The 27773-nt window shown below is 54.0% G+C and overlaps 2 protein-coding genes across 14 annotated transcripts in view; one reads left to right on the plus strand and one right to left on the minus strand.

Annotated features, from left to right (window-relative positions):
• ATG7 (autophagy related 7) overlaps positions 1-19090 on the plus strand; it is a 274172-nt gene extending 255082 nt beyond the window's left edge. Inside the window, exon 17 of one of the 2 annotated variants that reach the window (XM_070360443.1) lies at positions 18480-19090. In XM_070360443.1, the coding sequence (XP_070216544.1) occupies positions 18480-18512 (33 nt within the window). In that variant the 3' untranslated portion in view covers positions 18513-19090. The remainder of the gene's footprint in view (positions 1-18479) is intronic. The other variant, XM_070360442.1, reaches the window with a different exon arrangement.
• A 637-nt stretch (positions 19091-19727) lies between these two features.
• Positions 19728-27773, minus strand: part of VGLL4 (vestigial like family member 4) — a 156590-nt gene continuing 148544 nt past the window's right edge. For all 12 annotated transcript variants that reach the window (XM_070360450.1, XM_070360454.1, XM_070360452.1 and 9 more), the window contains 3 exons: positions 25211-25433; positions 22363-22483; positions 19728-22039 (listed from right to left, as the gene is read on the minus strand). In XM_070360450.1, coding sequence (XP_070216551.1) covers positions 21774-22039; positions 22363-22483; positions 25211-25433 — 610 coding nt within the window. In that variant the 3' untranslated portion in view covers positions 19728-21773. The remainder of the gene's footprint in view (positions 22040-22362; positions 22484-25210; positions 25434-27773) is intronic.

Genomic DNA, 27773 nt, shown 5'->3' on the forward strand with positions numbered 1-27773 from the left:
GACTGTACTCCACTGTGTGTGTCTTTATCTGTTCATCTGTTGACAGACGCGTAGGTTGTGTTCGTATCTTGGTTGTGAATGACACTGCAGTAAACACGGAATCGCATGTATCTGTTTAATATCCTGTTTTCATTTCCTTTAGATAGATACCCAGGAGTGGAATCAGTGGATCAGAAAGTAGTTCTCTTCTTTACTCTTTTTTTGAGGAACTACCATAAATGTTTTCCATCCTAAACTGAACCAATTTGTATTCCCACCAACAGTGTACAAGGATTGCCTTTTTTCCACATCCTCACCAGCATTGGTTGTTTGTCTCTTTGATGCTAGCCATTCTAACAGGTATAAGGTAATACCTCGTTGTGGTTTTGATTTGCATTTCCCTGATGACGAGTGATGTTAAGCATCTTTTCCGGTGACTGTTGGCCGTCTGCATGTCTTTGGACAAATGTCTATTTAGTTCCTCTGCTCATTTTTAAAACCAGATTGCTTAGATTATTGTTTAGTTTTGTGGTGATGGTGGTGGTAGTGGTTGTTACTAAGTTGTATGAGTTCTTTATATATTTTGGATATTAACCCCTTATCTCATATATGATTTGCAAATATTTTCTTCCATTCTCGGGCTCTCCTGGTGGCTCAGACAGTAAAGATTCTGCCTGCAGTGAGGGAGACCCAGGTTCGATCTCTGGGTCAGGAAGGTCCCTTGGAGAAGGAAATGGTAACCCACTCTAATATTCTTGCCTATAGAATTCCTTGGACAGAGGAGCCTGGTGGGTTACAGTCCATGGGGTCACAAGGAGTCACGAATGAGTGACTTAACGCTTTTTCTCCCATTTGTAGATTTCCTTTTTATTTCATAGTTTCTTCAGCTCTGCAAAATCTTTTTAGCTTGACGTAGTCCACTTGTTGAATTTTGCTTTCGTTACTTGTGCTTTTGGTATCATATAAAAAGGACCATTGCCAAGACCAATGTCAAGGAGTTTCTTCCATATCAGGTTTTTTGTATCAGGTCTTATGTGTAAGTTTTTAATCCCTTTTGAGTTAATTTTTGTGAGTGGTACAAGATAAGGATCCAGTCTCATTTTTCTGCGTGTGGTTTACTGGTTTTCCTAACGCCATTTACTGAAAACACTATCGCGTATTCTTGGCTCCTTTGTCAAGTAGTACCTGACCATAAACCCAGGGCCTTATTTCTGAGCTGTCTGTCCTGCTCCATCGGCCTCTGTGTCTGTATTAATGCCCGTACCGCACTGGTTTAATTACTATAGTTTGTAGTGTAGTTTGAAATCAGGGAGTGTGATGGTTCCAGCTCTGTTCTTCCTCAAGATTGCTTTGGCTATCTGGGGGCCTTTTGTGGTTCCATACAAATTTTAGGGTCGTGTTTTGGAATCATATATTGAATACTCTTCTGTGTAGCTTCTTCTGTTCAGTAAATTTTTGAGATTCTTCCATTTCCTTGCATGGGTCAGTAGTTTTTTTTAATTGCTGAAAAGTATCCCATTTTATATCATAATTGTTTATTCACTTATTTATCAATGAGTATTTGTTTCCAGTTTGAGACTATTAAAAATAAAGCTCCGATGTGTGATTGTTGAACAGGTCTCTGTGTGGACATGTGTTTCCATTTGTCTGAGTGATTACCTAGAACTGGAATTGCTGGGTTATCATTATAAGTTCATATTTAAGTTTTTGTCAGTATATAGGAGTTTATTTAATTGATATCTGAATTTAGTTCTGTCTTGTGGGGTACATATTTCATTTTTCAGAAGCTGTTGAACTGTGTATCAAAGGTGTATGCCATCTCTTCCATCAGCAGAGTGTGAGAATTCTGTTGTTTTCAACTCTGAAAGCTGGTCTTCCCTTTAATTTTGGCCATTTGGGTGGGTACATGGGTTTTATTTCAGCTTTCTGATGACAGTGGATGTTGACCATCTTCTCATGTATTTAATTACTGTCTGTATTCTTTCATGACACTTCTCTCAAACCTTTTGACCATGTTTCCACTGGGTAATTTATCTTCCTATGATTGAGTCATGAGTTCCTTATAGTTTCTGGACAGAGGTCCTTTGTCACTTATCTGTCTGCATCACACGTGTTTTCTCAGTATCTTTGGCTTGCTTCTTAATTTCTTTAGCGTTGTCTTTAAAAGAGAAAAAGCTTTGAATTTTGATGAAATCCAGTCTATTGTTTATTTTATGGTCTATACTTTTGGTATCTTAGGAATTCTTTGCCTACATCTATGTCTCATCAATTAAAGAAGATGCCTTTTGCTTTTACATATATGTCCATGATTCATTTCAGATTCATTTCTGTGTGTGATTTGGGATAAAGCTCAGGTTCATTTTTCTCCATGAGGAGATCTAGCTGTTTGAGCACCACGTGGTGGGAAGGCACTCCTTTCCCCACCACGTTCCTTTGGCAGCTTGGTTGAAGGTCGTTCGACCCGTGTGTGTGGGGAGGGGTCTGTTTCTCGGCTGTGATCCACCCTCATCTCCAGACCACACTCAGGTTCCTGTTCTTTGGTGCCGAGTCCAGGGGATCCACCTCTGTCTCATCCGTGGCCTCTGCTGGTCCTGCCCAGAGGCCAGCACTCAGGAGACTCCTGCAGGGGTTGTACCTGGCCCTGTACTGATGCCCAGGGCACCTGCATTTGCAGATTTAGTTTCCCAATTCTCCTCTTGGTACCAAGTCGCTTCTCCTACATCTGTTTAGATGCTGCATTCACCTCACGCTGGAGCTCTGAGCTCACACACTTGCCTCCCGCCCGCCTCCCCCTCCCCAGCGTTTGACCCCGAAAGCCCTCTGAGGCAGAGAACAGAAATGCCAGAGCGCCCGCCTTTTTATGGGGCACTCTTCAGAAAGTCTTCTGAGGCCCTGAAAAGAAGAACTACATAATGGAAACCATTTTGCAGCCTCCAGCACGGCCATTTATCTCAATAATCGTTTCATTTAAAATGTGGGTCAAACATATAAATCATATCTTGAAAGAAAGTATTTTGGTGCCACAGAAATCGCCCTGTGTTCTTACCACCTAATTTGAAAAATGTGTTTTGAAGTCAGGAAGAAAGCAAACAAGCCTGGGGCCTGGCTGCTTTCCCCCACATGCCCCCTTCCTTCACGTCGTCCCCAGAATAAGTCCCCGCTCCTGCCCAAATGCAGCGGGGAGTCCACACCCTGAAGTTAGTCACTCCCTGCTATTTTAGTCTCCCTCCTTCCAGACGAGGGGTTGGGAACCCGAGGCCGCCGCTCCTCACCCGTCCTCATCCCTGGACCCCACTGACCCCTGCATCAGTGCTCAATTAGACCCCGTCTTTATGCCATAAAGCCCCCTCAGGGCTCTTAGATGCTGGGCTCCTTTAAGGACATGCCTGGAGGGAGGGAGCCCCCTCTTCCAGACTGTCTCCCTTTACTCCTCAGCACTTGCTGGGAGCGAAAAGCGCAAGAGAGCAACAGCGGCTAGTCCTGGCGCCCAGAACCACGCCCTCACCTCCACACACTGGGCAGGGGAGAGGGGGTGTCAGGATCCCACCTCTTTACACCACACTTTTTCCCCATCACAGAGGTCACAGGTCAGCGCCATAAAGTGAAAGTGTGAGTCGCTCGGTTGTGTCTGACCCTATGGGGTGTACCGCGCCAGGCTCCTTTGTCCATGGGGATTTTCCAGGCAAGAATAGTCAGTGGGTAGGCGTGCCCTTCTCCAGGGGATCTTCCCAACCCAGGGATCGAACCCAGGTCTCCCACAGTGCAGGTGAACTCTCTACCATTTGAGCTTCCCGAGTATTATAAAAAAAAAAAAAAATGCTCAAATCAAGAATGAAACTCACACCCGTGATTTTCACTACTCAATCTGCTTTCTGCTTCTGGCTCTTTTTTTTCCCCTGCAAGCCCCAGGGTCAGACTAAGCATACAGTTTTATTTTCTCCTTTCATTTCAGACACTTCTGATCATTTTATCATATCATTAAAACTTGCCTGAACGCATGTTTACCACCTGCCTGATCCTCCCTCTGGTGCTGGACCGGGCTCTCTGGATGCCCTCCTCCCCCGGGGTATGTGTGAGGGGGAAGGACAAGGACAGCAGCCCCAGCCAGCAGGTTCTCTTTTCTGGCCCAAGGGGTGGCTTGAGCCCCCTGCCCACCATGGGCTGTACCGTCTCCCCGCCCACCCACGTCCTTCTGCCCCCAGCGCCCGAGCAGCCCTGAGAAGGTGGATGCAAGCCGGGGGGACTGTCAGCTAGTGGTGGTGTTGAGTTCTGTGCCTCCAGCCTGGGTACCACTCACAGCAGCCTCTTCTCTCCGCTTCCCTCCCGCGCCTCCTTGGAGAGGACGGCACCCGGCCCCCCCTCCAGGGCCCCCTCCTGTCCCTTGTCTGTGTCCCACGTCTGCTGTGTTCTAGGTACCTGGAGCAGGGAGGTGAGGACCAGCCAGGCGACCCCGGCACTCGCGAGGGCCGGCCCAGCGTGCTGGCTCTTTTCTCTGGATCTTGGTTCTGGGGTGTAAGGCTGTTCTCATCACCTCTTGTCACCTGGAGCCCAGAGCACCTGTGTAGGGGTTGGGGGACAGAGGCCCCCAGAGGCGCCGTGTGGCCCAGGCTGTGCCCAGGTCCTGCCTCACCCTTCTGTGGGCTTTATCAGCTGTGGGGGCTGCAGCCAGACAGAGTCGTCCCCCAACCCCGGGGAGAGTCCCCGCTCCTGCTGCCACCGCAGCCAACTCTTTTGGATTTCCTTCCCATTCAGCTCACCCCACAGCATGGGGCTTCCCTGGTAGCTCAGACGATAAAGCGTCTGCCTGCAATGCGGGAGACAGGGTTCCATCCCTGGGATGGGAAGATTACCTGGAGAAGGAAATGGCAACCCACTCCAAGTACTCTTGCCTGGAAAATCCCATGGATGGACCCTGGTAGACTACAGTCCGTGGGGTCGCAAAGAGTCGGGCACGACTGAGCGACTGAGCAACTTCACTTTCACAACATGGAATAGAGTTCCCTGACTTGTATAGTAGGTTCTCACTGAAAGTGAAAGTCTGCTCAAGTCGTATCCGACTCTTTGCGACCCCATGGACTACACAGTCCATGGAATTCTCCAGGCCAGAATACTAGAGTGGATAGCCTTTGCCTTCTCCAGAGGATCTTCCTGACCCAGGAATCGAACCGGGGTCTCCTGCATTACAGGCGGATTCTTTACCAGCTGAGCTACCAGGGAAGCCCTCAGGTTCTCATTAGTTATCTGTTTTATACACATTATCAGTCCCTTTGACCATCGCCTGCTGGTGTATGCAGTGAAGTCCTTATTTGCAGCCTACCAGGTGCCTTGGCCACCACAGTTTCTTTCTAGTAAAACCTAGTCTCCTTTCTGGAACTGAGGGGCAGTGCCCAGAGGGCCCCTGAATCTGGTGCCCGTGGGGAAGGCAAAGGGGGAGGCTGCTAAGAAGTTTAGCCTCGGACACTCCCAAGTTCCGAGTTCCACGAGTTCTAGCCGCGCCTCCTCCAGCCTGAATTTGGGGTAAGGGTTCCCCGGGAAGAGGGTCGGGCCTTAATTCCTCCCCACATCTGGCACCCAGCAGAGGCCAGGCGAGAGGAGGTTTGAGTGTTCAGGCTGAGGCTGGAGTGGCAGGAGGGTGTCTTTCAGAAGGGGAAGCACCAGGGTGGGGTGCCCCGGGGGGCGTGCACATCCCGGAGGAGGGGGCCTGCGGGGTCATTTCATCTCCCCGAAGGAGGGCAAAAGGCAGGTGGATGGAGGTGGATGAGGGGCTGGGATGGTCCATGACAGCACCGGCCCGGCCGTCCCACGTGGGTGTGGGCTCCCCTGTGGGGGCCCTCCCCCTCCGCCCTGGCCTCCTGCCTGAACCCGCGGCCCTGTCTCTCCCATCTGTTGTCCCTGAGGACGTCGTCTGCTCCACCAGCAGCCCAGGCAGTTCCCACCAGTCGCCCCTGTCTGAGGGGCGGAAGGGTCTTCAGCTTCCGACCGCAGGGTGCACCCGGGGAAACCGTGTGTGCGCTGTGCGCTCAGATGCTGGGCTGACTGTGAAAGAGAGGGCAGGGCTATCCCTTGGTGTGACCGGAGCACGGGCTGGGAACCCAGGGCCTGCCTGAGCCTCTACCTGGCGCCCCTCCCCAGAGGCGTGTGCTGCGAACCGCCGCCAGACAGACAGGTTAGCCCCCCACTGCTGTTCACACACAGCTTCATCCCCGGCCAGGACTAAGCCCACTTCCAGGCCTCTGGGAGTCCACAAGCAAGAGCTGCCCACCACTCTGCACCCCCAGGGCCTGGCATAGGGCCCGCTGGGGGCTCCCAGGAAGGGGGATGAGGCATCAGTGGTCTGGTCTCGAAGGTGGCTCCACTGCCCGCCTACCTGGCAGGAGGCGCCCACAGCCCTGCCCCACCATCCCGTGGGCCTGGAAGCCAAGGGCTTGACCTGCCAGGATGCCCAGCAAAGCAGGTGGACTGAGGGACTGAAAAAAAGCAGTTTTATATTGGCGTGGAGCCGATCAACGAGATTGTGATAATTTCACGTGCATAGCAGAGTGACTCAGCCATACATGTATCCATTCTCCCCAAACTCCGCTCCCATCCAGGCTGCCACACAACATTGAACAGAGTTCCCCGTGCTATCCCACAAGGCCCTTGCTGGTTGTCCGTTTTAAGTATAGCCGTGTGTACATGTCCAGCCCAAACTCCCCAACTGTCCCTTCCGTCCAGTCCTCCCCCTGGCACCTTCCCTGCAGTCCTCCCCCTGGCAACCATAAGTTTGTTCTCTGTGAGTGTGTTTCTGTTTTGTAGATAAATTCATTTGTGTAATTTCCTTTTAGATTTCACGTGTAAGGGGTGTCGCATGATATCTCTCCTCCGTCCGACTGACTTCGCTCAGTGTGACACTCTCTAGGTCCATGCGTGTGGCTGCAGGCGGCATTACCTCATTGTTTCCAGTGGCTGAGTGGCCTTTCGTTGTGTACGCGTGCATCCTCTGTATCCGTTCCTCTGTCAGTGGGCGTCTAGGTCGCTTCCGCGTCTTGGCTGCTGGAAACGCACCGCTGTGAGCACCGGGGTGCATGTACCCATTTAGACCATGTTTTTCCCCAGGTATGTGCCCAGGAGTGGGATCGCAGGGTCATGGGGTGGCTCTCTCTGTGCTTTTTTTTTTTCTTTATGGAACCTCCATACTGTTCTCCTTAGTGGCCACAGCAACTTACCTTCCTAGCAACCACAAAGGAGGCTTGACGGACCCTTTCTTTACTGCTTGATGCTTGGGTGTTCTGTTCACACCGACATTCCCCTCTCCTTTCTCCGCTGTGGAAGAGAGGTTCCGTTCCCGGAGCAGACGGTTCTGAATCTTGTTCATTCAGAAGCTACGTATTGGGCCAGGCCCTCCAGCAGGGCTGGGAGCACAGGGGTCCCACAGGCCGGGCCCCGCCCTCAGGAGCACCCAGTCCTCCAGGGAGTCAGGCAGAGGCACAGACTAAAACACAGAGCTGAGGATGGGGGATGCTGAGGCTGGTGAGCAGGGAACCCTCCCTGGCCCCCCCGCCCCCCAGCCTCCGCAGGTCTCGTGAGAGAAGTCCTGGCCACCTGGACAGGCAGGAAATGAAGGGGCCCCCTGCCCTCCTCCTGTCCGTGCAGCACCACCATGTGCGCGAGGGAATGACTGAATGGATGGCTGTTAGCACGAGCCACGTGGACCCATGATGGGACCTTCCTTCTCCCCCCAAGTGGACAGAACCCTGGCTCAACCCCTGTTGGGGAAGCACTGTCCAGTGACCCCCCTCGCCACCCCCAACCCCCGCATCTTCCCAGTGGGAAGACTCGTGCCTCCGAGGGTGCCGGCCAGGGGGTGTGGGGAGCAGGGCTGCACAGAGAGACCCACAGGTTTTTATTTTTAATCTTAAAAAAAATAGAAACTCTAAAACCAGGTTTCAAAAACTGTGGCCTATTTTAAATGTTTACATTGAACAAATGAATACTTTTAACACACGCACAAATATAATTGTGCCATTTACGGGATAATTACGGTGTTTACCAAAGAAAAACCCTAGTCTGTGGGCTCCAGCAGTGTGGTCCAGAAATGGGACACAAGTTTGAAACCGCATGACGAACGGCCCCTTGAAACGCGTCCGTGTCTCCGGGAGAGTGGACCAGGAGGCCTGGAGCCCCCCGGTGCGTGTGCTCCAGCGTGCACCCTGACGGTTGGACGGCTCCCCTTCCCCAGATTGGGGGTCCCCCTCCTGCCCACACCCCTACACTGGCCTGCGGGCAGCAGCACCTCCTCTGGGTGGGCTGTCCCTGCTGCAGGACGACAGCTAGGGGACAGGACGACCCCCCCACCCCCGTCAGAGACCGCCCAGGCCCCCCAGCCAGCCGGAGCACAGGCTGCAGCCGGTCCTCTCCCAGGGGGCCGGAACAATGCAGGCTCAGCTTTCTGAACAGGGTCGGGGGCCGGAGCGGGGAGCCCAGGGAGCCAGGGCGCCCTGCCTGGCCTTTCCTCTGCCCTGGGCTGGCCATGCTTCCTTTGCGTGCCGTTGGCCGTGGGGCTTCTCACTGCATGCCCGCCTAACAGGATGGGAGTCCAGGCACACGCTTCTGTCCCTTTCTGTAGAAGGAATTTCGCTCAGCAGTAAGGACATGGTGAAATAAAGCAGGAAGAGCCTCCACTCTCCCCCTTAGTGGCTCAGCCTCCGTGGCGGGTTACAGAAGTCCCTCTGTACTTGAGGGGCCTCCGTGTGAAAGGGGATGGTCTCCCCAAAGTCCTCAGACTCTCAAGAAGATGGAGCGTAGGCAGGTGTTTGGCCAAATAATACTCCACCGCAGGGAGGGGCCCCGTTTTCCACTGACCACTCGGTGGACATTTGGGTGGTTTCTTTCACTGTTATGAATAGTGCTGTGAACATTCATGCTCTACTGTTTGTGTGGAAGTGGACTTTCATTTCTCTTGGGTTTACACCCAGGAGTGGGGTTTCTGGGTGATTTGGGAACTGTCTGATGAGCTGCTGAACTGCTTTCCAAAGAAGCCTCACCGTCTTGCGTTCAGTTCCCCCAAACCTTTGCCGACACTGGCTACCGCCTGACTGTTTGACTAAAGCCAGCCTAATGGGTGACTGGAATGGGTGAATTTAACTCAGATGACCATTATACCTACTACTGCGAGCAGGAATCCCTCAGAAGAAATGGAGTAGCCATCATGGTCAACAAAAGAGTCAGAAATGCAGTACTTGGATGCAATCTCAAAAACGACAGAATGATCTCTGTTCGTTTCCAAGGCAACCATTCAATGTAACAGTAATCCAAGTCTATGCCCCAACCAGTAACGCTGAAGAAGCTGAACGGTTCTATGAAGACCTACAAGATCTTCTAGAACTAACACCCAAAAAAGATGTCCTTTTCATTATAGGGGACTGGAATGCAAAAGTAGGAAGTCAAGAAGCACTTGGAGTAACAGGCAAATTTGGCCTTGGAATACAGAATGAAGCAGGGAAAAGACTAATAGAGTTTTGCCAAGAGAACACACTGGTCATAGCAAACATCCTCTTCCAACAACACAAGAGAAGACTCTACACATGGATATCATCAGACAGTCAACACCGAAATCAGATAAGATTATATTCTTTGCAGCCAAAGATGGAGAAGCTCTATACAGTCAGCAAAAGCAAGACCAGGAGCTGACTGTGGCTCAGACCATGAACTCCTTATTGCCAAATTCAGACTTAAATTGAAGAAAGTAGGGAAAACCACTAGACCATTCAGGTATGACCTAAATCAAATCCTTTATGATTATACAGTGGAAGTGAGAAATAGATTTAAGGGCCTAGATCTGATAGATGGAGTGCCTGATGAACTATGGAATGAGGTTCGTGACATTGTATAGGAGACAGGGATCAAGACCGTCCCCATGGAAAATAAATGCAAAAAAGCAAAATGGCTGTCTGGGGAGGCCTTACAAATAGCTGTGAAAAGAAGAGAAGTGAAAAGCAAAAGGAGAAAAGGAGATATAAGCATCTGAATGCAGAGTTCCAAAGAATAGCAAGAAGAGATAAGAAAGCCTCTTTCAGCGATCAATGCAAAGAAATAGAGGAAAACAACAGAATGGGAAAGACTAGAGATCTCTTCAAGAAAATTAGAGATACAAAGGGGACATTTCATGCACAGAAGGGCTCGATAAAGGACAGAAATGGTATGGACCTAACAGAAGCAGAAGATATTAAGAAGAGGTGGCAAGAATACACAGAAGAACTGTACAAAAAAGATCTTCATGACCCAGATAATCACGATGGTATGATCACTCATCTAGAGCCAGACATCCTGGAATGTGAAGTCAAGTGGGCCTTAGAAAGCATCACTACGAACAAAGCTAGTGGAGGTGATGGAATTTCAGTTGAGCTAGTTCAATCCTGAAAGATGATGCTGTGAAAGTGCTGCATGCAATATGCCAGCAAATTTGGAAAACTCAGCAGTGGCCACAGGACTGGAAAAGGTCAGTGTTCATTCCAATCCCAAAGAAAGGCAATGCCAAAGAATGCTCAAACTACTGCACAATTGCACTCATCTCACACGCTAGTAAAGTAATGCTCAAAATTCTCCAAGCCAGGCTTCAGCAATACATGAACCATGAACTTCCTAATGTTCAAGCTGGTTTTAGAAAAGGCAGAGGAAGCAGAGATCAAATTGCCAACATCCACTGGATCATGGAAAAAGCAAGAGAGTTCCAGAAAAACATCTATTTCTGCTTTATCGACTATGCCAAAGCCTTTGACTGTGTGGATCACAATAAACTGTGGAAAATTCTGAAAGAGATGGGAATACCAGACCACCTGACCTGCCTCTTGAGAAATCTGTATGCAGGTCAGGAAGCAACAGTTAAAACTGGACATGGAACAACAGACTGGTTCCAAATAGGAAAAGCAGTACGTCAAGGCTGTATATTGTCACCCTGCTTATTTAACTTATATGCAGAGTACATCATGAGAAACACTGGACTGGAAGAAACACAAGCTGGAATCAAGATTGCCGGGAGAAATATCAATAACCTCAGATATGCAGATAATACCACCCTTATGGCAGAAAATGAAGAGGAACTCAAAAGCCTCTTGATGAAAGTGAAAGTGGAGAATGAAAAAGTTGGCTTAAAGCTCAACATTCAGAAAACGAAGATCATGGCATCCGGTCCCACCACTTCATGGGAAATAGATGGGGAAACAGTAGAAACAGTGTCAGACTTTATTTTTTGGGGCTCTAAAATCACTGCAGATGGTGACTGCAGCCATGAAATTAAAAGACGCTTGCTCCTTGGAAGGAAAGTTATGACCAACCTAGATAACGTATTCAAAAGCAGAGACATTACTTGGCCAACAAAGATTCGTCTAGTCAAGGCTATGGTTTTTCCTGTGGTCATGTATGGATGTGAGAGTTGGAGTGTGAAGAAGGCTGAGTGCCGAAGAATTCATGCTTTTGAACTGTGGTGTTGGAGAAGACTCTTGAGAGTCCCTTGGACTGCAAGGAGATCCAACCAGTCCATTCTGAAGGAGATCAGCCCTGGGATTTCTTTGGAGGGAATGATGCTGAAGCTGAAACTCCAGTACTTTGGCCACCTCATGCAAAGAGTTGACTCATTGGAAAAGACTCTGATGCTGGGAGGGACTGGGGACAGGAGGAGAAGGGGACGACAGAGGATGAGATGGCTGGATGGCATCACTGACTTGATGGACTTGAGTCTGAGTGAACTCCGGGAGTTGGTGATGGACAGGAGGCCTGGCGTCCTGCGATTCATGGGGTCGCAAAGAGTCGGACAGCACTGAGCGACTGAACTGAACTGAACTGAATGGGTGCAGAGTGCTATCTCCTTGAGGCTTTGCTTTGTGCTGTCCTGAAGCCTAGTGATGATCAAGTGTCTTTTCAGGCGCTTCTTGGCCATCTGTCTGTTTAGGAGAAACGTCTATTCATTCCTTAGCCCATCTTATGTGTGTGCGCGCTCAGTCATGTCCGCCTCTGCAACCCCATGGACTGTAGCCCGCCAGGCTCCTCCGCCCATGGAATTTCCCAGGCCAGGATACTGGAGTGGGCTGCCATTTCCTCCTCCACGGGATCTTCCCGACCCAGGGATCGAACCCGGGTCTCTTGGTTTTCTGCCTGTGCTTTCCGTTATTTTTGTTTTTGGTGTTTTAAATATGCAAAACATTTACTTGATTGTAAAGTGAAAAAGATATGTTCAAAGCAGCCGCGCGTGCATTCCACCCGCGCCTAAGAGGTAGCCATCTGCTTTAACTTCCAGTGTATCATTCCATTAGTATCGCTGCACTTTGGTCCGTGGGTCTGAAGGCCTGCGTCCTGGCAGGGGCAGGACAGCAGGGGCACTGTCAAGCTCTGGGGCTTTTGCCAATCTGAGTCAATCTGAGTGATGAGAAACAGTCTGTGTAGCTTTTTTTGTAATCACTTTTACTGTAGTGCAGTTGACGTGTAGTAAAACACACCTGTTTCAAGTGTGTAGTTTGGTGAGTGTGGCAGATGATCTACTTTCTGTCGCCACAGATTAGTCTTGCCCTTTCCAGAATTTCCCGTGAATGGATTTACGGGGCGTGCAGTCTTGTGTCCGGAGGCTCCCGTGACTCAGCGGAGCGACCCTGAGGTGTGTGCACGCGGCTCCGTGCCCTGGAGGCGGGCTCCTTCGAGGGTGGGCAGCGCCCACTGTGTGGTGTCCGTTTGCCTCTCGATGGGTTGGGTGTAGCCTGCACCTGCTACAAACCAAGCCCGCCGTGAACCTTCGGGCACAATCCTTTTGCAAGCCCGTGTTGTGTTCCTTGGGGGCACAGGGGAGCTGTGCGTGTGGGCTCCCCGTCTCCAGGCCTTCCCCGGAGCGGCCGTGCCCCTTCCAGCCCCACCAGCAGCGCTGGCTGAGCTCCGGCCGCCCCGCCCTCCGTTCTCACCGACCGTCGGCTTGGCCAGCCACAGGTTTTCACCTCGGCCATTCCAGAAGGCGAGGGGCGCTGGCTCTTTGTGGCTTGCTTCCTTTCTTAAAAGATGTTTACTGGAATGCAGTTGACTTACGTTGTCGTATTAGCTTCAGGGGCAGTGATGTAAGTCATTTCTACATACACCCACTCTTACTTTAGACGCTTTCCCCATGTGGACACCACCGAGTGCTGAGTAGAGTTCCCTGAGCTGTACCGAAGCCCTGTTAGCTAGCTTTTACACGTCGTCCTGTGTATACGTCAGTCCTCATGTCCGAATTGATCCTTCCCACGCCCGTTCCCGTCTGGCAGCCTACTTACTTGGGAAAGTAAGTCCCTTACTCGTGACTCTTCTGTTTTGTAAGTTCACCTGTGCCGTTTTCTTTAGGTCCCGCATATTTTAACAGGTGGTGTGATGTTCGTCGTTCTGGCTGACTTCACTCAGGATGACGGTCTCTAGGTCCGTCCATGCCGCTGTAGGTGGCGTTATTTCGTTTTCTGTGACTAATGCTCCATCACATGTATGTACCGTGTCTTCTTTACACACCAGCGGAGGAGGATGTCTACATCTTGGCTGCTGTAAATAATGCTGCTGTGGACACTGGGGTGTGTGGGTCTTTTCAAATTACTTTTCTCCAGATAGATGCCCAGGAGCTGGATTGTTGGATCCTAAGTTTCTATGTTTAGGGGCTTTTTATGGGATTATAACTGCTTTACAGTGTTGTGTTGGTGTCTGCTGTACAGCAGTGGGTCAGCTCTGTGCACGCACCCCTCCCCTTCCTCTCGAGCCCCCTCGCTCGCACCCCTCCGGGCCGTCCCGGGGCTCCGGGCTGAGCGCCCCGGGCTGCACTGCAGCTTCCCACAGCTCTGCCTCTCACGCGGGGCCGTGCGCGTCAGCGCTGCCCTCTCAGTCTGTCCCAGCACCTCCCCACGGTGCCCACAGGTCTGTTCTCGACATCTGTGTCTCTCTTACTGCCCTGCAAGTAGATTCATACCATCTTTAGATTGCATGTGTGCGTGTGCGCACATTCAGTGATGTCCGACACTTTGCAACCCCATGGACTGTAGCCTGCCAGCCTCCTCTGTCCATGGAATTTTCCAGGCAAGAAATACTAGAGGGGGTAGCCGCTTCCCACTCTCGGGGATCTTCCCACGCCTTCCCAGGGATCAAACCCACGTCCCCTGCATCTCCTGGACTGGCAGGTGGGCTATTCACCAGTGCGCCGCCTGGGAAGACTGCATACGTATGCACTAATACATATTTTTCTCTTTCTGACTCATTTCACTCTGTGTGACAGACTCTAGGTTCGTTCTTGTCACTACAAACATCCAATTTCATTCCCCTTTCATGACTGAGTGGTATCCCATTGTCTTTAAGTACCGCATCTTCTCTACCCATTCACCTGTGGATAGACATTGAGGTCGCTTCCGTGTCCTGCGGATTGTGAATACTGCTGCGGTGAACGTTGAGGGTGCATGTATCTCTGGGAAGTACGGTGCTCGCAGGGTGTATATGCCCAGGAGTGGGACTGCTGGATCATACGGGAATCCGATTTTTAGTTTCTTAAGGAACCTCCGTAGTGTTCTCTATAGAGAACTGCCGCCAGCAGTACTGGGGGTCCCTTTCTCCACACCCTCTCCGGTAGTTGTAGAGTTCTGACAGTGGCCGTCCTGGCCAGCGGGAGGCGATGCCTCACTGTGGTTTGGGTTTATACGTCTCTAACAGTGATGTCGACTACACAGTCCATGGGGTCGCACAGAGTCGGACACGACTGAGCGACTTCACTTTCACTTTTCACTTTCATGCACTGGAGAAGGAAATGGCAACCCACTCCAGCGTTCTTGCCTGGAGAATCCCAGGGACGGGGGAGCCTGGTGGGCTGCCGTCTGTGGGGTCGCACAGAGTCGGACACGACTGAAGCGACTTAGCAGCAGCAGCAGCAGCAGCAACAGTGACGTCAAGCGTCTCTGCACGTGCCCTTCAGCCATCTCGTTGTGGTTTACATTTGCATTTCCCTGGAGACTAAGGATGCTGAGCATCTTTTCAGGTTCTTATTAGTACTATATTTCCTCTGCTGTTAAATATCTGGTGAATCTTCCCCATGTTAAAAAAAAATCAGATTATTTGTCTCTTTATTACTGAGCTGGAAGAGTTCTTTGTATATTTTGATACACTTCCTCTTTATGTACAGCGTGGCTGTTTGCCTCTGTCCTGCCTTTTCAGTTTCACGGTGGTATCTTTCAGAGACGTTCTGAAAACCGTGTCCTACAAAGCTTTAGCATTTTTTTTACTCTAAGTAAGGTTGAACACCTTTTCTTATGTATCGAAGCTATTTACAAGTCTTTTTCTGTAAACTGCCCGTGTCTTTGGCCTGTTTTTCTTTTTTTAATCAGTTTATTGGTTCTTACCTCCTTGATTTTAGAAGAGCTTTTACATATGAGGGGCTGGTACAGGCTTATGTTTTCACCCAGCGTGTGTCATGGCTTTTCAGCTCTGCTTCCAGAGCTTTTCCAGCAGAGTTCCTCCTGTGTGTTTTTACATAATCCGTGTATCTGTTTCTGTTGTTTATAGACTTTAATTATAGGCTGCCCACTCCCAGGTTATAAAGAAATTCACCCATGTTTGCATCTAGTATTTGAACAGTTTTTTACCTTCAAGAGATGTAAAAAAAATTTTAGTCTCTGCTCCACTTGGAGTTGATTTGGATATACAGTGAGGTGTGGAATCAATCTTATCTTTTTGGAAATGACTCTCCAGTGGTCCTTATATCATTTAAAAGCTCTTATTTTTCTAATGATTTGAGATCACATTTCCCAGACCTTTATGGTTAAAACAGTAGATTTCCACGTCTTTGGACATCCTATCCTGTCCCGTTTCTCGGCCATTTGGTTCCCCTGGCCCATCTGCCTGTGGTTCTGCTGCCGCAATGTCTAAATTACAGATTTGATGATGTTTAAACTCAGTGTAGCGGAGCCTCCTCGCTGTTCTTTTCATACTCAAAGGGTCTCTTATTTTTTTTTCCACATAAACTTAAAGCCAGCTTGTCTAGCTCCAGGAAAGATACTGGATTTTTTTAAAAATCGGGATTGTGTTCGATTTACGTTTGCTCAGGAAAGGGGACATCTCTGCTGACGCTGACTTGCCCCGTGCAGAACCACAGGGTGCGTCCCCGTTTCTCCCAGGGCGCTTTCACGCAGGTCTCTTGAGGACCGTTCTGAAGTTTTTCCATAGACAGGTTTTACATTTTACGTCAGGTTTTCTTCCCAGGACTTTACCTCTTTCCCTGCTCTTATACTGGGTTCCTCTCTCTCATCATGTTTTCTAACTGGATGCTGTTTGTGTACAGGAAGGCTGTGATTGAGTCGTTAATTTGGTATCTTCCTATGTTACTGAATACTCATTATTATCTGTACTCATCAAAGCATTTTCTTGGGTTTTCTAAGTAAACTTGCATATCATCTTACAAAAACATCATTTATCTCTTCCTTAGGCTACAGGGATTTTTAAAGCTTTGTGTTACATATTGCCAAATCTCTGGCACCAATTTATACTTCTCTTGGAAGTGTTTATTCACACCCTTGCCAGCACTTAGTGTTAAAATTTTTTAAATCTTTGCCAATTTTTTACCACCTTTATTCATTAAGAGCACATTCACGGGCCCCTTCTGACTACAGGCAGAGTGCTCTGTAGACGACAATCAAGACAACTCTGCCTACAACCTACAGGCCTACTCTGACTACCGTCAGTGTCAAGTATAAGCACACTGGTCTTGGAGACTGTAGGCAGAGAGCTCCTGCAGGCTCTAGACAGACTGGTCTGCAGTCTGTAGGTAGAGTGGTCCTGGGATTATAGGCAGCATGGTCCTGCAGACAGGAGGCAGTGGTGTTCAGACCGTAGGCAGTCTTTCAGCAGAGTACAGGCAGTGTGGTCCTGTATACTCTAGAGTGGTCTGCAGTCTACAGGCAGAGTGGTCTTGGAGACCTCAGTCAGGACCACTCTGACCAAATCTACCAACCCATAGACTGTAGCCCATGTAAACCCTTCGTGGTCCGCAGACTGCATTTGTCCTCGGAATTGGTGCTGCTCGTGCCCTGACCATCTCCTTTCCTCCAGGCCCTGCCATCCATTGTTTAGCCTCTGGTTCTGTGAGTGTGGCTTTTTTTTAGCATCTATATGTTAAGTCTTATGATACTGTTTGTTGATCCTGAAATTACTTGGGGTTCACAATTCAGACTCCCTCCAGAGAGCAGCCAATGGCAGAGGATGGGCTGCCCTCTCCTAGAAACCCCATCTTGGGCCTAGAGAAGGACGCCTGATGCCACCTCCCCTTCAGCAGAGTCCCAGCGCCCTTGGGTGCCTTACTTGTACCCCTGAACCCTCTGGGCAGGGCCTGGACCCCTCCGCACCACCCATGCTCAGGCCTGCTGTCTCCCCTGCTAATTGCAGAGGCCCTTCCCCACTAGACCACAGTAGGGCGACAGAGTGGGCCGTGTCCCCCTCCCAGGACCCACTCCCTGTACCCAGAGCCTGGGCAGGGGGGTGGAGCATCCTGACCTGCGGGGTCCCGGCCCCCTCTTTATTCTCCTAACCCCCACTCCCCTGTGCTCCCAGCCCCGCACCTTAATTGCTGTGTGACCGGGGGCTAACTGACGCCCCTCTCTGAGCCAGTTTCCACCGGTATCCCACGGGCTGTAGTGAGTCGTGGAGGAGGGAGCCTCTGGCCTCACGTGGCACGGGGAGGGCTCCACAGGCGTGTGTGTACACGGAATGAGAGCGAAGAGTAAGTGTGCAGTGAGCCCTCTAACGGCTCTTCCCACTGCAGGTGGTGGGAACCGGGGCAGCGTTGGGTGCAGCCTCTGTTGGAATGGCACCCACACCCCCCTGCGCCCCCCAATCCCACCCAACAGGGCAGGCCCAAGCCTGCTCTGAGCCGGGGGAGCCCAGCCTCTGCATGTGGTCCTCGTGCCTTCAGACAGCGGGGCCTTCGTGGTCTCGCCGCAGCGTGCTCAGGCAGCAGGGGGTGGGCACCAGTGAGGGGTGTGTGTGAGGCACACCCACCACCAGCGCTCGGCCCCAGGCGGCAGTCCTCGGAGGACATGTCCTTCTCTCAGTGTGTTCTCCACGGTCCCCACGCTGACAGCCAAGCCGCTGTGGATGTCGATGTTTACCTTGGCTGCGCCTCCCTGCCTCCTAGGCCAACCTCCTGTAAACACCACGTTCCTTCTCTCAGCTCTCTGAGCACTGAGGTGGCCTTTTGCAACCAATTCTAGGAATCTGGAAAGTCTGTGGGGCTAGGGTCAGGGACCAGCCCCTCCCAGGGTGCGGGGAGCCCCTGGAGGCCCTGAGCGCCTCTCGATCCGAGGGGCCAGCGGCGAGGGCCGCCTCGGGAAGGCCAACAGGATCCGCACGGCAGAGCCCGGCCACACCCCAGCGGCCCCCGGGTGCGCGGCTCCCTGGTTTCCTTCCGCGGGGGGGGCCAGGGGCCGCAGCCACGCAGCTCTGAGACGGCCCCGTGGCGGGCGGACACTGAGCGTCTCCCCTTCTCCACGCAGATCTGGGACATGAGTGACGACGAGACCATCTGACACGCGCGCCTTGCGCTCCGAGGCCGCCGCCCCAGGACTGCGACTTGGCCCCGCGTCCCCACCGCTGGAGGCCCGGCCTGCCTCCGCGCCAGGAGCCGCTGGCGTCCTCCGTTTCTGACAGCTCCTCATCCCACCGGTTCTGAGCTCAATAATAACCTTGGCTTCGGCACTGCCGGTGACCTGGGACTTGGTCCCCTCCACGAGCGATTCTTTATTTTTGGGGCGGGGAGGGGGCCGCGGTCCTCCTGGCCGGGACCCCCGTAGGGGAAGTGACGGCGGGGGGCAGGTGGCCAAGAGACCCGCGGGGAGCAAGAAGCTGGCTCCTTTCAGCAGCCTTTGTAGGGGCTGCGGCCCCAGCTTGGCCGGCTGGAGGGGAGGCGGGACAGAAGGGGCCACGCCGGCCCAGGGAAGCTGACCTCCAGGGACGCAGGCTGCGGCCGGGCGGCTCCCCACCTCCGCTGCGCTGGGGGAAAGAGACCGGGCTCCTTCCTTGGAGCTGCCCAGGCGGGGCCCTCCTGGAGGCCCCAACTCCAGGAGGGGCGGAGTGGGCGGTGGGTCTGCCTCCATGCAGCCAGGGGGATGGTCAGAGGGTTTGGGGGAGGCGCCCTGCTGGGGTCACTCAGGCTGATTTCACTCTTCCTCCTGGGGCTGCGCCTCTGAGGCCGCCACTGAGCAGGGCATGGAAGCCAGGAGCGGGGGCCCTTTTATCTTGGGCAAGGAAGCAAAGTCAATGATGAGTCTTGAGTTGGGTTGCTGTAGGTTTTAAATGATGCTTCTCTTTGAGAGTTAAAAATTAGTTTTCCAGCCGACGTGGGGCTTAAACCAGAGGCCACTGGACCCCAGGCACTAAGCCCACCCCACAGTCCCCAGGGCCCAAGAATCACCCTGACAGTTTGTGGTTTAAGAGCACTTTATTATTGTTCTTAAGGCTACTTTTAAGTACAAAAAAAAGATGGCCTGCCAAACCTTTTTTTTTTTTTTTTTTTTTCTCTTCTCCTTCCAGGAAAAACAGGCCACAGAGAATGGTATATTACAGATTTACAAACACGGAGAGAATGGTCTGAACGCACTGCGGATGGCCTGGCTCTGTGGAGAACCTCTCTGTGCCCTGAGGCCGGGGAGTGTCCCCCTGCCCGGGGCCCCTCCCAGGCGGCCGCTCCCAGCAGGGACCCGGCCCTCAGCGCTCCAGTTCCCCCTCCCCAGCGATGTCCTCGCTGGCGGGCGCCCGCCGAGCCCGTTCTGCACAGAGCCGCCGGCAGTGGGTCGTTTTCCTGGGCGACGCTCAGTAGCCTGTAGCAATAACAAACTAGTGGCTATTAAGGCAGATGCAGTGTTCTCATAGAATAACTGTGTTCCTGCACTTTTACAGACAAATCTAAGACGAAAAAAAAAAAAAGATCAACTTTTTTTTCCAAACAAAAAAAAAATATGAATGATTACAATAGGAAAAGGGAAAAATTAAATAGCTACATATCATTAACAAATTAATTGTTCTTCAAAAAATACCTACAAATTTCTCTGTACATTCTTTACGCACAGCGTAATGATGGTCTTAAAGTTACCTATATAAAAAAAGTGTTCTCGATGATTTTTTTTTTCCTACAGAAAATATAGGGGCCTGGATGCAAAAGCCTGGAAGCCCAGTGAAGTGGGAGGGAAATGCGTGCGGGGTTGGGGGAGACGCCTTCCTCCTGCCTCTTCAAAGACCTGCAGCCCCAGGAACCCAACGCCCGCCTGGTCACCCAGTGCCAACTGTGTAAAAGTCACCAGCCAACCTGTATCTTTCTCCTACTGACGACCAGGCCAGGGGGCACCCAGAGCCCTGGTGGGCGGGGCGGGAGGCGGCGCCCGGAAGGGGCGGGGCCCAAGAAAAGGTTCCCGGACACAAAAGCAGCTGTCGAATATCCACAGCTGGGTCTGTCATGCTTGCTTCTTCGCCTAATTCCTAGTTAGTAGCTATGACTATAGCAAACAATAATAAATGCAGTAATAACTGTATAAAGTCAGAGGAATGTATACTGCCTTGGCCCCAGCGTACGAGAGGAAGCACACAAAAACACCGCGTCAGATTGTCGGGCATCTGCGGTCCGGCCAAGGGAGCAGAGCAGTTTCTGTATCGAGAGGGAAGCTGGGAGACACCAGTCCCAACTCCCCTGGGAGCGCGGGAGCAGGCAGGGAGGCAGAAAATAGCCGATGCTGTCAGCCTGCGGCCACCGCTCCAGCATCCTACTCGGCCGCTGACCAGCCACTCGCCCGCCCGCGTCCAGGGCCTGCCAGGGAGTAACGTGGATATCAAATACAAATCTTAGAGTACAACTGTACCAGCAGTAAGTATATCTAGGACTGTAACTGACAAAAATAAAACGCATTCTGAAAAGAAGCTAGTTAAGTATTAAGGATTTTTTGTTTACTGTCTATACAGTTAATAGAAACCAGCTATTTTTATCCATTAAAACATGCATCACTGTTGAAAGCACTACAGGCTCCTCCAACTTCAGCTCTAGCCTAACAAACTGCAGTGTTCAGAAAAGGTAAAATGCCCGTGATTGGTAAGAGTCTGCAGTCCAGTTGCAAGCACCTGAAACCTAGACAGAGAAAGACCTATAACCTGCATGAGACTTCCCCTTTCCAAAGCAGTTTTGTCTAAATTAAAAAACAACAAAAAACACAAATGGTCACAAATGTCATCCTGAAACCCTCTGTTTCTCAGCAGTTTGCCCTCAGAGCACCAGCGTCTCGCACAAAGCTGTCAGGCAGGCCACTCGAGTCCTCCTCCCATAGTGCAAATCAGACACGACAGTCCTGTTCTCTTCAAGTAGACGCACACACACAAGCACGCACACACGCAGGCTGGAAGCGGAGCCGCACACGCCCGGGTCTCGAGAAGCGAACGAAAAAGCACAGAGCGTCTGGGTCGCCAGTGGCCTGGCCTGTGACTGAGAAAGCGCGAGCCGTGGCGACCCGGCCTCGCAGGGCGCTGACCTGGTCCAGGCGTCTTTGGTAACCGAGGCGGGCGTGCAGGCGCCCGCGGACAGAGGTGCCCCGCGCGGCGCCACCAGCACGTCTGAGGGCCCCGAGGACGAAGACCAAACAAGTAACGAAACACAATAGAAACCCCACCACGTGGTTTTTGCGAATAAACCATCCCTCCCTCTCCCACCAAATTTTCCCCCCCAATTTTTCCATTTTTTTTAAGCACTGACTGTTCAAAGCTCAGGCAAACCATGCAGATGGAAGTGGTGTCGGAGGGCGGCGCTCCCTTCAGGAGACCACGGACGGGGAATGGCTGTGGCTGACCATGTGGGCCGAGGGGCTGGCGGGCTGGCCCCGGCGCGAGGCCGACTCGGGGCTGCTGGACGCGCCGTCCTTGGCCGCCTTGATCTGGAGCCACGTGTCGCCCAGGGCCTTGGCGAAGTGGTCGTCCACGGAGCCCGTGATGGACACGGAGTTGGGGGCCGGCTCTGGCTCCTTGTAGTTCTTGCCCAGGCTCCGGCGGAAGTGCTCCTCCACCACGGGGTCGCAGGTGGCTGGAGGACAGTGGGGGGACGGCAGTCAGAGGGGGGACCGCACAGAGGGTGACCCCGGCGCGGGTCCCGTCTCTGCGCCTGCTGCCCGGGGCCGTGTGCGCACACGTTCATGCACACAGGGCGGCGGCGACGACCACCCTGACTCGAGGGGGGCCTGGAGGGCGGGGCCCACGGGCTGCTCCCCCCACCCAGCCCGGCGCCTTTGTGCTGGGACAACGCCGCCTTCCGCAGGGGCCCCGAGGCCGCCGTTCTGGGAACAGGAGGGTAAGGGGTGCTGAGTCCCCCGCCCTGTTGGGGGATGGGGGGCACGCGCGGGCACTCACAGCTCGGGGTCCGCCGGTAGCTGGCCGGGCCGGCCGCACAGCCGCTGTGCGCCACTGGGCAGTGCGAGAGGTTGCAGTTGCGGGCGCTGGCGGAGGCGCACGTGATCACCGAGGGCCGATTCTGCGGGGGAAGGCTGGTGTGAGTGGCGAGCGCGGGGAGGGAGGCGATGCGGACCCCACCCGGCCACCCCGCCCTTGCGTTCCAACCCCGCTCCAAGGCAGGACGGCCACCCCCGTGCCCTTCAGCCTGGCCGGGCACCCACTGAACCGGGAGAGCCCCCATCAGTGCGCATGGGGCCTTCTCCCCAGCACCCCTTTCCTGCCAAGCACCGCCCCCCCAAGACCTCTCCAGGCCCAAAGGCAGATCTGATCAAGCCCCTCCTCCGCCTCCTGGTTCCCACTCTGAAGCTCAAGGACCCAAATCCACAGTGAACAAGCGCCAAGGACGTGTGCCGGGCCCCCTCCGAGCAGCAACCTTGTGAGTCACCGAGCCGAGGAACAGAGGCTCGGCTGCTGGGCTGAAATGAGACGGTCACCAAGTGGGGAGACCAGTGGGTGGACAGCAGGGGGAGGGCCCCCTGCAAAGGGACACCCAGAGTGTGTCCCCCAGACCCCAGAGCTTCTCTGAGCCATTCTAGGACCTTCCAAGATACTCCCAGTTCTGCTCATCTCTATTCCGACCATGCAAGTGACGACTGAGATGGAGCTTCTCCCAGTGTGAGTCACACACCAGCGTTACCCCGTCGGCCTTCCCCAAGACCACCACACTGCCTGCCTGGCAACTTCCACCCACCCTTCAAGACCCTGTTCAGGTACCTCCTCTGTGAGGCATGAAGCCACCCCTGAGCAGGCACCCTGCCAGACATCCCCCGACCCGGATGAAAACACCTGTGAGCCAACCTCACTCTCAGGCTGCAGCCAGGAAGGGTCCTGATAGCCCCAGACAAGACGGAGGCGGCCAGACAGCTCGAGGGAGCTGGGTATCAGCCGAGGCCGAGTGACGGCAGCAGGTCAGCAAGGGGATCGGGGCTTGTCCACCCCCCGGCATTCCCGTAAAGAGCCAGGACGGTAGCTCCTGTGGAGGCCTGCAGAGCAGACCTTCCAGGGATGGGAAGTGGGCGGGTCTGTAATGCAGATCTGGCTCCATTTGAGAGAGCAGGCGTGTGCTCCGGGTCTAACAAGGAAGAGCACACACCCGAGCTGAGAGAAGGTGAGGCTGAGCAGCAGCAGCCTGAGAACAAAGACCTCGGGGCTTTACTGATGGTTCCACACGTCGGCAGTGGAGCAGAGCCACCGGGAGCCGCATGACACCTTGCCGTGGGGACAGAAACAGTGGAAAGGAGGGAACGTGGCTCTGAGACTCGGAGAACGAGGTGCCCGCCTGTTAGGCAGGACCTTCATTCACCTTCTAAGCTCGTTTTGTGAAATGGGAAGAATAGGACCTGAGGGGCTTGGAGCATGACCTAAGATGGGTCTGGGGGCCTGGCCGTGGTCAGGTCCAGGCGTCCTGTCACTTCTGGAGGGTCTGTTCAAACCGCTGAGTCTGTGCTCTCCCCACGTGCCTTCGCTGAGTAACCTGCCCCCCATCCTCCAGACGGGGCTGCGGCTAAGGCAGGAGGAGACTCGGGGGGAACTTGGGAGCTGGGGGACACCCACGCCAAGCTGGCCATGCGATCCATACACAGCAAGAGAGAAGGATGCAGAGATGGCCCGGAGCCAGGGGAGGAAGGGGGCCGGCCTCCCGTCCAGCTCTCAGGCCCGGTCCGGCCCGCCCTTCCAAAGCCTGGCTGCACCCACTGCTCTGGGAGATGCCCAGGGCCTCTAGCTATAACTTCCTTCCTTCCTGCAGCACCGGTGAGTGTTCCCTACCTGGTAGCTCCCCCTGACTCCCCCCAACTGATACATGAACAGTCTGGCTCACTTGATTACCTGGCTCCTCCAGACTCGAACTGTGTGAGCACCTGCATCTTGCTTGACCAGCTTCTAACACACTACTTACACAAAGCAGCTGTCTATATACCCAGTTTTGTTAAAAAAAGAAAAAAAAAGGGAAACAAACAGGGTCGTGATTTGGGGCTTTAAGGCAGAAAGCGCAACTGTTCATCAGCCTTCCTGGGAGCCGCAGTGAAACTTCACCCAGCACCTGAGGGCGCCCACGAGCAGGGGGCACAGATGGGGTCAGAAGCAGGCCTGGGCAGGGGCTGCGGTAGCAGCCTGGAGGCTGAGCTTGGCTCCGGCACCTCCTCGTACTCGCATCCGTGTCCAGGAGTCTCGAGCAAACCCTGACTGAGGATCTGCTGGGCCCCAGGCCCCAGAAGTTGAGAGAGAGGAACCACAGGTTCACGCCGTGCTTCTGAACTGCACGGTTAATGCCTCCCTTTATCAGCTCTTCCCCCAGGAGCCTGTTTTTTAAGTCTCTGTTCCTACCAAACAGTCTGTGTTTATTGACAACTTAGTTCCCTTATTTTCCTTTATGTATGTATATATTAAAAACAGTCCTCGTCTGCCAATCACAGGGTTCTGACCAGACTTCCTAGGGCCCCAGCCCCGAGCAGAGTAGCCTGGCACTGCACTCCAGCCGTGTGGCCTCGTAAGGGGTTCGTGTCAGAGTCCCCCTGGGATCATCACACTGATCCCCAAAGAGCTGCCGCGGAAGACGGTGAGAAACACGGCAAGTCCAGGCCATTCCCTCCTTGTGAGAAGCAGAGAAGCAGCAGCCCCCCAGACACTGCCGCTTCTCTGAGGCCGCTCAGCCTAAGGAGCGGGGCCTACATGCGGAGTAACCCACACAGCTGGTGCTCCCGGCACAGCCCGGCAATGGGGTCCCGCCCCCCCGACAGAGGTGTACCTGCTGCCGCTCCACCGGGGCCAGGGTGGGCGAGAGGCCGGCCGGCCTGCCGGCGTCCAGGCTGTTCTTGGTCAGTGCGAGGGGCTGCTCCATGCTCAGGCTGGGCAGGGACGCGTACAGGGGGCCACTGTGCAGGCTCATGGTGGGGGCCACGGCCCGCTCGATGGGGCTGCGGCTCCGCTCCCGGGGGTCTTTCCGGCAGTCCCCGTTGGCCGTCTTATTCCTGAAAAGAGAACAGCGCGCGCTCAGACGGGAATGCCTGACAGCTTCTGGGTAGGGAAGGGGGCCGTGGCCGTGCTCACACCGATCGTTCCAGCCTTCTCTGCCAAGGGGAGGGACCACTCCATCATCACCCCGCCTCAGGGCGCCTCCAATAGCCCGCGGGGAACCAGGGGCTGGCACGCTAGCCTGGGTGGGCGCTGGGGAGCGGTGCCCTCGCAGGGTCTGGAGTCTGCTCCATGGCACCAGCAGGAAGGGACCGTCCACACACCTGGGCCACCACCCCCCCCAACTGGTGAGCCTGGCTCTGGCCCTGGATCTGGCAGAGTGCCCCGCGCAGGCTTGCGAGAGAGCCATCCTCCCCTCACCCCGCTAGTGAGCCTGCCTTCCTGTGTCCCTGGAGCCCCCCAGGGCATCTGAGAGCCCACTCGGCCTGGCACCCTCGTGCCCAGCGCCCTGCCCACGACCACTGAGAAACTGCAGGTGAGGGCGAGGCCCTGGGGCCTGAGCAGCTGTCCCACAGATGCAGTCTGTGCCCATCAGGATGGCACTGGGGCTTGGGGAGGCGGGGGCGGTGATGCAGGAGACCAGTCTGGTTCTGCCAGCACATCCCCGGAGCCGGTGTCCTCAGCCGCCGTGTGGGCATGGGGGCCACCTGGGAGGGTCTTGAACAGGGACCGAAGGCTACACGGGTGCGGAATCGTGCGGGCGGAACAAGCCACCTGTGAGCTCATCAGCTGCAGCACAACCTGACCGCACACGGCACGCCGTGCAGTTCGTGGGTGTCCTCACCCGCTCCCCCCATCCTCTGGTGGACTCTACAGAGTGACTTAGACACGATTAGAGGACAAACTTCCAGCCCATGAAGACGATCACAGACAAGTCAGACAGTCCAGACGAGATGCTCCATACACGTCCCACAGATCCCGGCAACTTACAAAGAATTATGAGACCAGAAAAAGAATAGGGAAAAAAAGCCCTTAATTCTGAAACCAGCCTGTCCGTAATGTATCGTCTTCCTGTGTAGATTCAGAGCACATTGCTGGCCTTTATACAGAAGGCGCCACAGTCGTAACCGTGGACGCCGACACACAGCAGCGACACCAGCCCTCCGACCCAAACTGAGTGGGCTTCTCCTGAACGGTATTTCTTCCCTTAACGTAGCTCAGTCAGTCAGGAGTCTGCCTGCCAATGCAGGAGACACGGGTTCGATCCCTGCATCAGGAAGATCCCCTTGGAGAAGGAAATGGCAACCCGCTCAAGTATTCTTGCCTGGAGAATCCCATGGACAGAGGAGCCTGGCGGCTACAGTCCAGGGGGTCGCACAGAGCCGGACACAACTGACCGACTGATACTTTCCCTCTAGTGTTTGATGTTCTATATAAACTGCCTCCCTGACATAATTTCCCCGAAAAATGAGGTTTCTAGACATCACATCACGAACTGTTGAGAGGTCGCGGGCTGGTCGCGTCACTGGGACAAGCCCCCGCGCAGTTCAGGCTCCGTGCCTGTCCACCAACGCTGACCAAGCCCCTATCTCGTGACGGTTATGGGAGGAAGACACAGCCCTGCTCAGGGGCTCACAATCCGGGCACCGGAGGGGAGGTGTGGGCAGAAGGCTGGCAGGGAGGCTCACACAAGCCCAGCCCCCTGAGGCCCCAGACACCACCCAGCCCAACTGGGCAGCCGCTCTGGAGGGTCAGGGACTGAAGCCTTGTTCTGGGGAGGGTGCCCGAGCAGCGGAGGGTCTGTCCCGTGTCACGCCGGATGCGGGAGGAGTGAACAGGGGAGACGGGCCCCTGCAGGCAGGACGCAGCGGGCATCGAGGACCAGAAGACACACCGAAAACACCCAGAAACTGTTGTCTGAAGAAGTCGCTGGTTAATTTTAGTAAATTACACATTACTCACACTTCCAAGCTCCTTTTCCCGGTTCCCGGAGCTTGGACACAGACGTCGTTTTCCTTCCCCCAGTGAATCACCCCCGGGCTCCGCCGCTTCCCAGGAGTCACGTGCTCCCGGACCCAAAACCACACGCTTCCTGCCCGCGACTCGCGGCGCCTCCACCCTCCTTAGGGACACATCTGCTCCGCGAGGGGCCCAGAGGCCTCCTGGGTGGTGGGTGCCGGGGACCGCCCGAGAACACAAGGTTCAGGGTCCCGGGTCCACCCCCCAGGGGCCCATCCTCACCCCGGGGAGGGCGCTGCCACAGAGAAGAAGGCAAGGGGCTCGCGAGTAGGAAGGGGACACCGTCCTCTGGGACAGAGCATCCGGGCCAGGCTCCCACGAGCTGCCGCTCTGCCCTCCACGTCCCCAGGGGAATGCATACTTGGCCCCAGGCAGTG

This window comes from Bos mutus, chromosome 22 (assembly GCF_027580195.1).
Source record: "Bos mutus isolate GX-2022 chromosome 22, NWIPB_WYAK_1.1, whole genome shotgun sequence".
NCBI classification, from domain to species: domain Eukaryota; kingdom Metazoa; phylum Chordata; class Mammalia; order Artiodactyla; family Bovidae; genus Bos; species Bos mutus.